A 12,437-nucleotide genomic window follows, 5' to 3' on the forward strand; every position below is an offset into this window, starting at 1 on the left:
GTAAAAAATGTTCCTTAGATGGACTGGGAATGTACAAGTTCATGGGCCATAACAGTATCTAAGGAGAATACAACCATGCCTGGCTTTGCCAGAACAATCAGGGATAAAACCTAACTCTCTCTTCTCTGGTAAGACTCAAAGCTAGTAGGCGAGTGAGTTACGGAGAAAAACTCTCCTTTAGCACTCTATATCCATCACATTTTTTTCCCAAAGTCCTTTTAAGTCCCCAAAGACTCATAAGCCCCCAACTTCTCTTCTATTAAACACTTCCCTTTGGCTACTAGTCATTTTTGCTGGTCTCTAAAAAATAATCAATAGGTGATATACTGAAACACACACACGCGCACTCCCATGCCCCGTGCAGTAATCTCTTCAAAGCCTCCAGGATCATACAGTAGGATATAGCCTTCACTGAATTTGCCGTGCTGCAGCCAGGTAGGGATCCGTGCTGTCACTGCCTAATTGATTAAGCTCTTGGAGTCAGAGCCTTTCCACAGGGAGATTTCAGACCCTCGATAAATCAGGATAATCTTGTTTTATGAGGTGATCAGAAGGAAACGATTTCAGGTTTGTAGAATTCCTAAAAAGAGTGGATCGTGGAGGCGGGGGAGGTTTAAGCTCTGCGTCCAAGCTCCTGTCTGGCCCCCAGTCTCATCTTTCAGCACACTCTCCCCTGCTCATTTCATTCCACTCCATTCAAATACACTATCTCAAGCACATCAAGCTCTTTCTCAAGACTTTTGGACAAGTAGTCCCTTGGCTTCTGGAACATTCTTCATACTCATGATCTGAATGGCTCCTTTTCATTCTTCCTCAAGGAAGCTTTCTGGCCTACTCTCACCAGCTCCAGAGCCCTCCTATATACTCTCACCCCCTTCACAGCACTCAGAGCAGCTGTGAACTCCATGATGTGGGGGCTGTGTATCCTCTCTACTGTCCCAGGACAGTGACTGGCCCAGAAGAGGGGCCTTCCATGTTTGGAGGATGAATGAGCAAATATATGTCCAGAGTGAGGCCTATACAGGATCAATGATGACCATGCACAGGTCTGAACCACTCGCTCATTACAGGTCTGCCTGGAAGTTAGGCTGATGACTGGATTCCCCTCACTTCCTCTTCTTCTATTGTGTCTGTCCCTGTTCAAAACACAGGAGAAGTAATGGAGTCTTCTAAAGAGCCTGGGCATTTTGGACAATTTACATGACAAAATATCTTAAGAACTGTAACAGCTGATCAACACTGAGGCATCTGACTCCAGAGTCAGAATGAGGGCATGCACGCTGGAAGAACCCCACTTCCCATCAGGGGAGTCACCGCAGAAATGTCACCTGCAGGGCAGCTTCCAGGGCCAGGAGCCCACCAGAGGGGCGCAAATCTCTGTGCCCTCACTTAGAGCCCGTACGGGCTGTGTGGCTCGCCAAACATGTTTCCACACTGCTCTAATGTACCAGTGTATCGCTTAATGAAAGTTCTTAATTGTAATTCAATTAATTACATACACAGAGTCCCCAATTACATTTTCCAATAAGACATTGGCTGTGGTACAGGTCTAAATGCACTTAACCAATTTTAATATATTAAGACCAATTTCCCTTGAATACTAATTACTACCTAATGATAAAATGAAAAGGGGGGGGACTTTCAACAAAGAGGGGGAAAGTGAAAATGCAATTGATGTGCAATTTCTCAGCCCAAAGAGCACAAGGCAGACACTCACTGCTGAAGAAGTTGGTGTGGACAGGGCACATGCTTGTTTCCAGTTCAGATCAGCACTGTGTTGTGCCCTAGAGATCACTCACCCTCGGTGCTGGCTGTGGCCCAAAGGGGCCCACAGGAAGCCTAAGAATCTAGAGGGAGAAGAGGAATGACAGGGAGGTAAAAGGCCACCGCGCCCAAGCGAAGACTAGCCGGGGTGTCTGGACACACAAGCACAGCAAGTGGCCAGGACTCGCGCTGGGCACTGCGCTTTACCACATGCATTTAATGCACACAATTTCATTTAATCCTTAAAACAGCTCCTCAGGGAAGGGATTCCCACTGGGTTTTACAGATAGGGAAATGGAGCTCAGAGGAGGCCTTGCCTAAGGACATGCTGGGGCCCCAAACATCCTGCCTTTCCCCTACAACACACTGCCAACCAGCTCAAGGCAACCAGACAGCAAGAGGCGGAGACACAGGTATTCTGGCCTCGGGGATACCGCGTCTGTTTCATTTAAATTCTGTTAGTGTGCAGCAAGCAGGGAGCTATTATCCAATATCTACTTGAAAAAATTCTCACCCATACAGAAAATTCCTTACAGGGAACACGTTTCCCCCCACCAGAGGCAGACACGTAACCGGCTTTCAGCAGTAATTCAACCTAAGATATCCACCGTGAACACCGCAAGTCATTACCATTTGTAAATAAGAGTTTATTTGCAGGATCACATTTTTTTTTTTTTTCTCCTGCTTTTGAGGATTGCTGTTTTGGTATAAGAGGCTTAAAGCCCTGGTACTTAAGTCACATGATAGAAATTGGAGAGATTAGTCATTTGTAACTGAAGAAGGCAAACCCTCCAGAAGCCAAGGAGAACCCCGAGGGAGTCTCCAGGGCTGGCACAGAGCGCACATGAGAGGGGGGATTGGCCCGCTAAGAAACGCACCAAGAAGACGAGATGGAAACACACCAGTATAAGCAGTCATTCACCGTCTGCAGTTGTTTTTTTATTGAGTAATATTGATGGGAGTTGGTGACGCCAGTGGTAAAGAACCTGCCTGCCAGTGCAGGAGACTTGAGATGTGGGTTCGATCCCTGGGTCAGGAAGATTCCCTGGAGGAGGGCATGGCAATCCACTCTAGGATCCTTGCCTGGGAAATCCAATGAACATAGGAGCCTGGCTGGCTACAGTCCATGAGGTCGCAAACAATCAGGCACGACTGAGCGTCTGAGCATGTTGATGGGGGCAGGGGGGAGGGAAAATCCCAAGTACCTAAAGACGATGAAATTCTCAAATCTAAAGATGCTGACCCCAAACCCAAGTTCCTTTTAAATGTCATCACACACTTGTACCTTGGAGCCCCAGGGAGCAGCCTGGTGATGCTGGGGTCTCAAAAGGCTCCCTTCCCTCCTGAGGAATGAACCACATCTGGCCACGGGCACTGAGATGTAGGGGGAACTCAAATCTAGTCCCTGCCCTTTGGGCGGGGGTGAGTGGTCACAGTCCAGTGTGAGAATGGGGAAATCCATCTAGTGGGATCAGTGATCAGACAGTGGTAAGGAGAAGGACTCTACCAGAGCCCAGGGAATGGCGGCCAGGCAGTCTGCGGAGGCTTTGAGAAGGAGGTGCCTTCTTTCCTGGGTCTTCAAGGGGAAACTGAGGAGGTGAAAGAGGACTCCCCAAAACAGACCCTGAGACACACTCCTCTGCTGCAGTCCAGCTATCTGAGGGTCTGCACACCTTGAGGGGAAGCTCTTCCTCAGTGTAGCCTTAAATTAAGGAGACTTCACTAAGGCACTGAAATAAGGGAAGGTCTCCTTGAAAAGAAAAGGAGAGCAAAGGAGATTAAACAGGTATTTAAAGAATCTTCTTTCTATGCAACTTCTTTAAGGAAACAATTAGATTCAGCTCTTTCACTAGATTTAGTGGACAGAAGACACATTTTTCTAGGTCCCCTAATTATTATTCATGTGACCATGAGCAAATCACCTTCTTAAAGCCTTAGTTTCTTCTGTAACATAAAGATGATGACCGTGCATGCCTAGTTGCTCAGCTGTGCCCAACACTGTGCACCCCCATGGACTGCAGCCCACCAGCTCCTCTGTTCACTGGATTCTCCAGGCAAGAATACTGGAGTAAGTTGCCATTTCCTCCTCCAGGGGATCTTCCTGACCCAGGGATCGAACACCCATCTCCTGCACTGGCAGGCAGATTCTTTATCCACTGAGCTGCCTCGGAAGCCCAAAGATGATGACCACACAAGCCTAAGAATAACAGCACCTCTATCTCATTTAATCCTTACAACAACCTTGTGAAATGGATTCAACCACTTCCATTTACACAGGAAGGCTCAGAGAGGTGACCTGATTTGTCTGATGTAAGAGGCGGCAGTGTCCAGCTAAGGTCTGCCTCATTCTAAACACCATGCTTTAAGCACTACGTTGAACTGCCATGCGGGCAGACCAGTGAGCGATAAAACAGGGAGGACACAGTGTCTGACGCTTCGTGGTACTCCATGAAACCGGTTCAATTTCAGGTCTATTTCAGCCCTGATGATGGGAACTTTCAATTTTCTCTCTTAAAGCTGTGGAAACAATAAGTTGGTATACGTGGCATCTTTCTTCTAAGGCTCTGGATGGGCTTCCCATGTACAAGGAGTGGGTAAAGGGAAAGGTCGCTGGCAACATTTGGTAGAAAAGGAAAATGAGGTTCAGTCTGCTGCCAGGATTTATATAGGCACTTGGACAAGAATGGAAATCTTCTAATATCACATCCTCTCTATAATGTACTCAGGCTTCCTTCTGGGCTGATTCCAGCTTTGAGCAGACAGTTGGCTGAAGGATGCAGTGGATTATCAGACGAGAATCCAAACTGGAAAGCTCAAGGACTTTGGCTCGTCACTTTCTTATTTAGGCCAAGATCCAAGCACAAATGTTGCCTCTCAGTCCCTAGGCAGAAACTCTTGTCACGTTAGCTTCATTTGCAAGCTTCTCTCTTAATAGTACATAAAGACGACTGTCATCACCCTTCTTAGGATTGAAAATTTAGGTTACTGTATCAACAATCTCAGGGTAGACTTTAGAATCAGACAGTTGACTTAGAATTCTGGTTCGTCACTTAGTGACTAGCTAACACTGGACAAGTCACAGCCCCTCTCTACAATCAGAAAAGCATCTTGAAAGGTGGTTGTGACAATTATAAAAGAGGGAGCAATATGTATAGCATGAGGCCTTACCATAGCAGGTCTGAATAATTTAAAAAAAAAATCTTTTGACGTGATTGGTATAAAAAGCCATGCCCTGTCCCTCTACGGAAGGAAGTCTGAGAGGCTTATGCCTGCTCTTACGGCAGTCTTCTCCATCAAGCGCTTTTCCTTACAGGTGCACCTCTTCTGGGACACCAAAGCACAGGTGCCGGAAAGCGGCCTGCTTCTGAGCTCTCTGGCCCCGCGACACACACTTCCGCTCTTGCCCTGGCCCCCACTCTCCTTTTCCATTCTGCACCACTCGCTCCCCCACCACATACCTCCTTGAGGGCCCAGATAGTTCTAGTGCTTCAGACTGCCACATCCATGCCTCATCTGCTTTATGAGCCACAAATGCTGCTCTTCTGTTATTTATTAATTACAGTTAATATTCATTGAGTGTTTTATTATGTCCCAGGCACCATTTTAAGAGCTTTATGAATCTGCCCATCAACCTTATGAGGGTAAATTAGCTACCTAAGAGAAGTCAAGTAAGCTGTCCAAGGTCACACAGCCAGTTAGTGGCAAGGCCAGAATGTGAACTGAGGGTCTGGCTCGACAGCATATTCCCTTAAACACTGCATGATAGATGCTTATAATTTAGCTCACTTCTAAAATGGCTTTAAGGATAGCAAGCCTGTCCTGATCAAATACAGTGACAGAAGTGAAAAAAAAAATCTAGTTTTTGAAACATTTTTCTTTGTCTCAGTACAACTTCTTAATAGGTAGCTACTGGGGAACAATATGCATTCCTGATTGATATTTCTATTTAAAATTAAAAAAAAAATCTTTGCTATAAAAAAGAAGAAATAGTTTTTACGGTTTACTTCCATTTTATAGAGACTACTTATAATATTCCATTGATTCCAAGCCACTGACCACCTGGCACAGTCTGTACATGCTGGCATAGTCTTCTTTCACTAACAAAGTGACTTTGACTCAAAGGCAAGCACTGAAAGGACCTTGTGAATCCTTTAAGATGGGGGTGCTGAGGCTAACAGAGGTCATGCAACTTAATTAAGACTATGCTTGTAATTGGAAGTGGAAGTAGAGTAGAAACAAGAGACCAGATTTCAAAACTTTATCCATCGATCCTTATAGCTTTTTTTTCCGAGTGGAAGAAAGTCGCTCAGTCCTGTTCGACTCTTTGCGACCCCATGGACTATACAGTTCATGGAATTCTCCAGGCCAGTATACTGGAGTGGGTAGCCTATCCCTTCTCCAGGGGATCTTCCCAACACAGGGATTGAACCAGGGGCTCCTGCACTGCAGGTGGATTCTTTACCAGCTGAGCTATCAGGGATCCCAAATGTGTGTATATATATGTCTTTATGTGGGTGTATTCACACACATATACAGAATATGTTTGCATATGCTGAGATGATCCCTGGAAAGATACCAAAGACACTGGGAACAACTGTTGTCTCCTGTAGAGGAATTAGGGGAGAGAAGGGAGGCTAAAGATTTTCATTATACTTTGTTACCTGAAATTTTTTTGCATATCTAAATATTATATATCCAAAGTCTATACCAATATCCTAACAAATAATCTTTTATCTTATTCAAATAACAAGAAGTCAACAATTTGAGACAGAATCCACTACAGAGTTCCAACGTACAGCACAAGGCCCATAATGGGAGAGGAGTGAATATTAGGTGAATTAATAAAGGTCAATCTGGTACGGATCAGGTATACCCTCAAAGACTTGACAGTGTAGTGGGAGAGACAGACAACAATCATTCCTTTGGAAAAATAGATAATTATAAACAGAAATATACACCATGAAGAAAAAGTAGTATGCTGTATGATAGAATATAGCTGGGGACCCAAGTGAGGGATGGATGGGGTTTAGGCAATGGGGGAACAGGGAGATCACAGGTGGCCTCTATTAAGGTGACATTTAACTGAGAAGAAGGATGAGAAAGTTAACCAGAGTAGAGGAAAGAAGAAACTGCCTGTGTGAAAGCCCTGAATGAAGCAGGAATGAGGGAGAGTTGGCTGCTGAGATCAGTCTCCACATGTTGCTCCTTAAGTCAACGGGGGTACAGAGGAGATGAATGGTCAAAATTCACAAATCTGAAACTCTAAAGAGAAGGAAAGAAATTAACTAAATTTTACAGAGGCTTTCTTGGAGAAGGAAATGGCAACCCACTCCAGTGTTCTTGCCTGGAGAATCCCAGGGACGGGGGAGCCTGGTGGGATGCCATCTATGGGGTCGCAGAGTCGAACACGACTGAAGCAACTTAGCAGCAGCAGCAAAGAGGCTTTCTACACAGCACTAGGAACCACCCTATGCTGCCTCCAGCCAAGAGTATGAAAATGGTCAGAATTTTCTAAAACCTGATGACTGACCAGTGATATTGACAGGGCCAGATGCTTTATATACAAAATAGCCTTTGCCACAGAAAAGGCCTTACACTTCTAAGCCTTTTCCAGGACTGTTCCTAATTTAGGAAGACAACAGTTTAACAGATTAAATATCAATCACATAGGGCCAAGCAGGATGCAGACTCTTTACCAAAAAGCATGAAATCAATCATTTCACCCTGGGATTACACTTCTGGCGCGAAGGCTGAGGTCTGCTTTGGAAAACAGTCACTTCAAATCTGCCTAGGGAGGCCAGACCACTGAGCACTGCCAGACACGGGACTAGTGAGCATGTTGCAACGGACAAAGCGGACACGGAGCGAGGAGGCCAACGTACTGTTCTCGCGGACCAGGCAGAACTCCCAGGCGCTCTGGCTCTCCAAGGTGCTCTCCAGGTCCACGGCGACGTTGGGCTCACTCTGCTTCTCCAGGCGGTACTGAGGGCCTGGAAGATCAAAGGGGCAGGAGGAGGGGAGGAGGCTGAAACAGTGAACTGAACATTGAGAAAACACCACACGCCAGCAAACGGCTGACAATGCATTAGGAAAACACTGATGTCTGCCTGGTGTCTAGCTATCCAAGATGGAAGAGTCTGAGTTTTTTCCCCCACAAGGTTTCACATACTTGTCTGTTCTATTATCGGGTCTACTTTTGTGCGATTCTCCCCTAAACGAGATGAGAGGTAAAAGGCTTCTGAGTTGGACTGACTTGGAACCACCATTGTGGCTACAATGGTTTCCCAGGTAGGAGCAGGTACCCTCCCCTCCCTGCATCTCTGATTCCTGATGTGTAATGTGGGAACACATACCTTGAAGGGTTATTGTGAAGATTAGATATGAAACCGGAAAAATACTTAGTAATGTACCTGCCTCATAGGAGGCACTCTTACAACATTATAATTATTATATGATAATGAATAACCAATTACAAGCAGAAATAAAGTATGCTTAGAACCCAAAAATGCAGAAAAATTTTTTAAAAAGCAGATAGGGTAAAATATAAACTCCAGGTTTGGGGGTTATAGTGACAGAAGGATAGTAGCTGTTGATTCATGTTTTTGTTGAAATATTTATGAAAACACAAAAGAGGCACAGGTTCAATAATACTGAAGACCAGGAATATTAGCTACCCTGCATCTCAAGGGGCTTCTGAAAGATCTTAAAACACTGGGGCATTTTATACATGTATTCATGTATTTCTTTGTCAAGCCAAATGGCAATCTTGTTCTTCTCAGGTAACACCTAACGATTCAATGATCGGATTCAAAAGACTGTTCCTGTTGTTGTTAATGGGTATTGAAAAGATTAGAGGTGTAAGAAACTGTCTGATTATTTTGACTATGAAAGGCATGTTTGGTCAGACAGGAGGTGGGAGAGATCTGAGGAAGCGCCAGAGGCCCTGCGGGGCTCCCAGGCGGAACACGTATTTTTAGATATGTTCCTCAGCTGTCGTCATCTTGTCGGTTATTCGCATCCAACACTTCTCCTTCGTCAGTCTGGAGGCATTTCACTCATCTCCAGTCATTCCTCTACCATGCTCTTAAGTTCATCCACAGCACTGCAGGTGCAGTTCAGTTCCATGGTATATTTGATCTTTTCTCTAGCTTCTCTCTATATTTGATCTTTTCTCTAATTTCACTAGCGTTTCTGCCGATCATCAGAATTCTTACATACGTTCAGTCTTTTTTTACACTACTTAGAGGTTTTAAGCCTGCACTAAGTTAACAATGCTCAAGACGCATACAACTACGTAAGGACATGCATGCTCAGAAGTCTATACAGTTCTGATAAATTCTGGTACACTGTATTCAGGTCAAGAATGCCTTGCAGTTCAACATTCTGCACAGTTCAATTTTAGTTCCAAAAACATAAAGCAAATAAAGGTATGGAAATACAGATATTTCTCAGTTTCCATGAGCCATCACCCGGCAGTGCCAACATCTGTCAATTACCGAGCCTGCCTGCTGCTGTCACTGGATGCTTTCATACTCACTGGTGGGAAGTAGTCACCGGAAGTCACACCCAGCTGAGCTTGAAGGAAACTTAACTGTTTAGAGAGTCCTAAGATCCCTTTCCCCTGCCCCCTCACCTGCCGCTGCCCCCTCCCTAACCCCCCTCACCCCTTCACAGCCCTGGGCAGCTTCGGCCTATTAGAGAGAAGAGAGCCACCACCAAACTTGGGGAGCTGCCTTCTGAAATACTGGCCAGTTAATTTCCCACAACCCTGGTAAGCAACACAATGCATACGCACTGACGTTCACTCCTATGAATTTACAGTAAAATCTGGGTACAAAGTTTAGCTGTAATAATTCATTTTTAAAATGACAGTCAAATGTGCGAATAATCCAGACCTAACAACCGGTGGTTCAGATGATAAAGAATCTGCCTGCAACACAGGAGACCCGGGTTTGATCCCTGGGTCGGGAAGATCCCCAATTCCAGTAGTCTTGCCAGAACTCCATGGACAGAGGAGCCAGATGGGCTACAGTCCATGGAGTCGCAAAGAGTTGAACACGACTGAGCATCTCTGAGACTCCAACAGGGAGGCTGGTTAAACAAAATATTGTGAAATACCATGAAGATATTAAAAGTGATGTTGCAAAAGTATTTGATTTTATCAAACATATTTATAATGTGCTAATTTATGAAAAATTATAACACAACATGTGTAAGATGATTTCAATTGTGAAAAACATATGTAAAGTAATAGGGGGTGTACTGGAAGGTTACTTCCAAAAGGTTAACAGTGATTACACTGGAGAGTGCGATGATGAATGTTTTTATTTTTCCGTAGTGGTTTCCTGTATTTTTCAAATTTCCTGTAACAACTTAAATAAAAGCTACTTTTATTTATCATTTTAAAAACATTATATATACTTATAAGTCCTCCAGTTTCCTACTGTGCCGTTTTTCTGAGGATACTGTACCTACCACACACTGTGGCATCTCCAATAAGTCTTTCATTTGCAATACTTTAATCAAAACTAGACATTATCTGTTTATTTAGGTCAATGCTTTCATCTTCAGTAACCCTGTAACCTGGCATGATCACTCTGAGCACAGCATATAGGGTTTTGGGCATCCAGAGCTGTCTGCCTACCTGACAGGCAGATAGTAAGCAAGCCACCCCCTTCCTGATTCTGGAAGCCAAGGCCTGGCTGCTTCAGGGTGCATTTCAGGCTGGTCTCCTTTGTACACTTTTTCCTTTTGGTCTCTGTGGCTGCCTGGGAAACCTGGGGAGGCAGGGAGTACTCCGAAGGGTCCCTTATCACTAAACACAGGTCCCTGCATCACTCTCTAAGCCGTAAATGCCGTCAGTCCAGATTTACTTTCTTGTTTCTTGAGTTCTGTAGATTTTTCTACAAAAATAATTTGTTTCCTAAAAGTTGCTGGAGGACTTCCTCCTTGAGCCTAGTATCATGACGATTCTAAACTGCCGCACAGCCATTATACACCAAGCGCTCCGCATATGTTACCCTACTGAATCCTCACAGCTACTCTGAGAGGCAGATATTACCAACCTCATTTGACAGACTGGGACCCTGAAGCGAGGGATCATGCAACCAGTCTAAGATCACACGGGTAGGAAGCAGGATGGGGGAATGTAACCAAGGGTCTTTGGCACTAACGCCTATGTATTTTTGAAGCTTTCTTCCTTTAACAAACTATAAACGACTAACCTATATTAAAAAAAAACAAACCCATGGTTTATACCATAAGTATATATTTTTGGTAGCTCTGTGGATTCATTTGGGTTCTAAATTATTTGTGGTTTCCATACACTCATTTCTACAATAAATGATCTGAAATAATTATTTTAGTGAAATTCACAAGTGCCAAGTATCCCATGCTCTATCCGGGTTCCTTAGGAATACAGGCTAACCTTATTTTGCCATCTGTCCAGGAAGATCCTCTCCCCATCTTTCTTAAGAATATTCCTACGTATGTCCAGTTTTTTAAGTAACTAAAATGTCGAGCATCATCTTTTGCTCTCAGTTCTCCAGGGTCATCCACAAAAACTAAGAACAACTTGCTAACCCACTTCTGAACCTGGCAAAGGACAGATGGGTCTTAACTTTGAGGAGGGGAGGCTAGTTAAGCTGTAGATGAGACTCCAGATCTGGACCCAAATAGAAAACTGCCTATTACAAATCTCAATTTCTCTCATGATTCTTGCCTGAATTCTGGATAAGACAAAAGATAGAGAAAGACTGTTTTACACGTTTTCCTCTGAAAAGGCCAGACTGATAAACTTTAGGTCATACTGTGTAATGAGAGGCAGGGGATATATGAGAACCAATCTAGCCTGATGATGAAGGGCACGCACTTGGGGCCAGATTGCCTCGGTCTAGTCCTGGCTGAGAAATGTAGCTCTGTGACTTTGGGCCAACTTACTTAACCTCTCTGTTTCTTCATCTATAAAATGGGGATAATGCTAGCAGCTATTACTTTATAGGTCTGAGGATTCAATAAGTTAATAGTTATAAAGCAGTTAGAACAGAACATTAATAGTGTTATTCAAGCTTCCACCATGGCCATTCACATCATCAGACTTTTAGAAGCGATCATAACAGAAGAGAACAAGGTCTACTGTGTGCCAGGTACTACGGTCGGCCTTTCATATACCTCCTCTCTTTCACGCTTGATTATCTTAGGATGTAAAGAGTACAAATTCCATTTTATAAAGGAAGAAATCATGAATTACAGAGGCTAAATAACTTGCTCAATGTTCCACAGGAAGTGGGGGAACTAGGCTTCATACCTCAGACTGCCCAGGCCTGCAGTCTACACATTACACACAGACGTAGTGTCTCACTTGTATGTTCTTAATAAATGTCTGTTGATGATAATCGAGATTACAACAACCCAGACCTACTATATATCAAACACTAGTTTCTATCAAATGTTAATTTGATTTTCAGGCAGATGACACAAGAGGATAGGAAAAACAGCAGCCAAAAGCCGTTTTCTAAAGACAAGCTGTGAGGTCAGTTTCCATTAACATACTTTTGCCAAAGAAGTGATTATATAAAAATACAAGGCTCTTTCACACCAAACACGGCATCGTTTTCAAGGCAACATCCACCCTTTGGAAAGAGGTTTGTAAAATGTCACAGCTGTGCACAGAG

At 44.0% G+C, this 12,437-nt stretch overlaps 1 protein-coding gene across 12 annotated transcripts in view; it reads right to left on the minus strand.

The window, feature by feature from the left end:
* MAPKAP1 (MAPK associated protein 1) overlaps positions 1-12,437 on the minus strand; it is a 237,831-nt gene that overhangs the window by 52,517 nt on the left and 172,877 nt on the right. For 10 of the 12 annotated variants that reach the window (XM_040225126.1, XM_040225128.1, XM_040225137.1 and 7 more), the window contains one exon: positions 7,647-7,754. The exons of the other annotated variants lie outside the window; for them this stretch is intronic. In XM_040225126.1, coding sequence (XP_040081060.1) covers positions 7,647-7,754 — 108 coding nt within the window. The remainder of the gene's footprint in view (positions 1-7,646; positions 7,755-12,437) is intronic. 12 annotated transcript variants of the gene reach the window in all.

The sequence above is a fragment of the Oryx dammah genome, unplaced genomic scaffold, assembly GCF_014754425.2.
Source record: "Oryx dammah isolate SB20612 unplaced genomic scaffold, SCBI_Odam_1.1 HiC_scaffold_25, whole genome shotgun sequence".
Lineage (NCBI taxonomy): Eukaryota > Metazoa > Chordata > Mammalia > Artiodactyla > Bovidae > Oryx > Oryx dammah.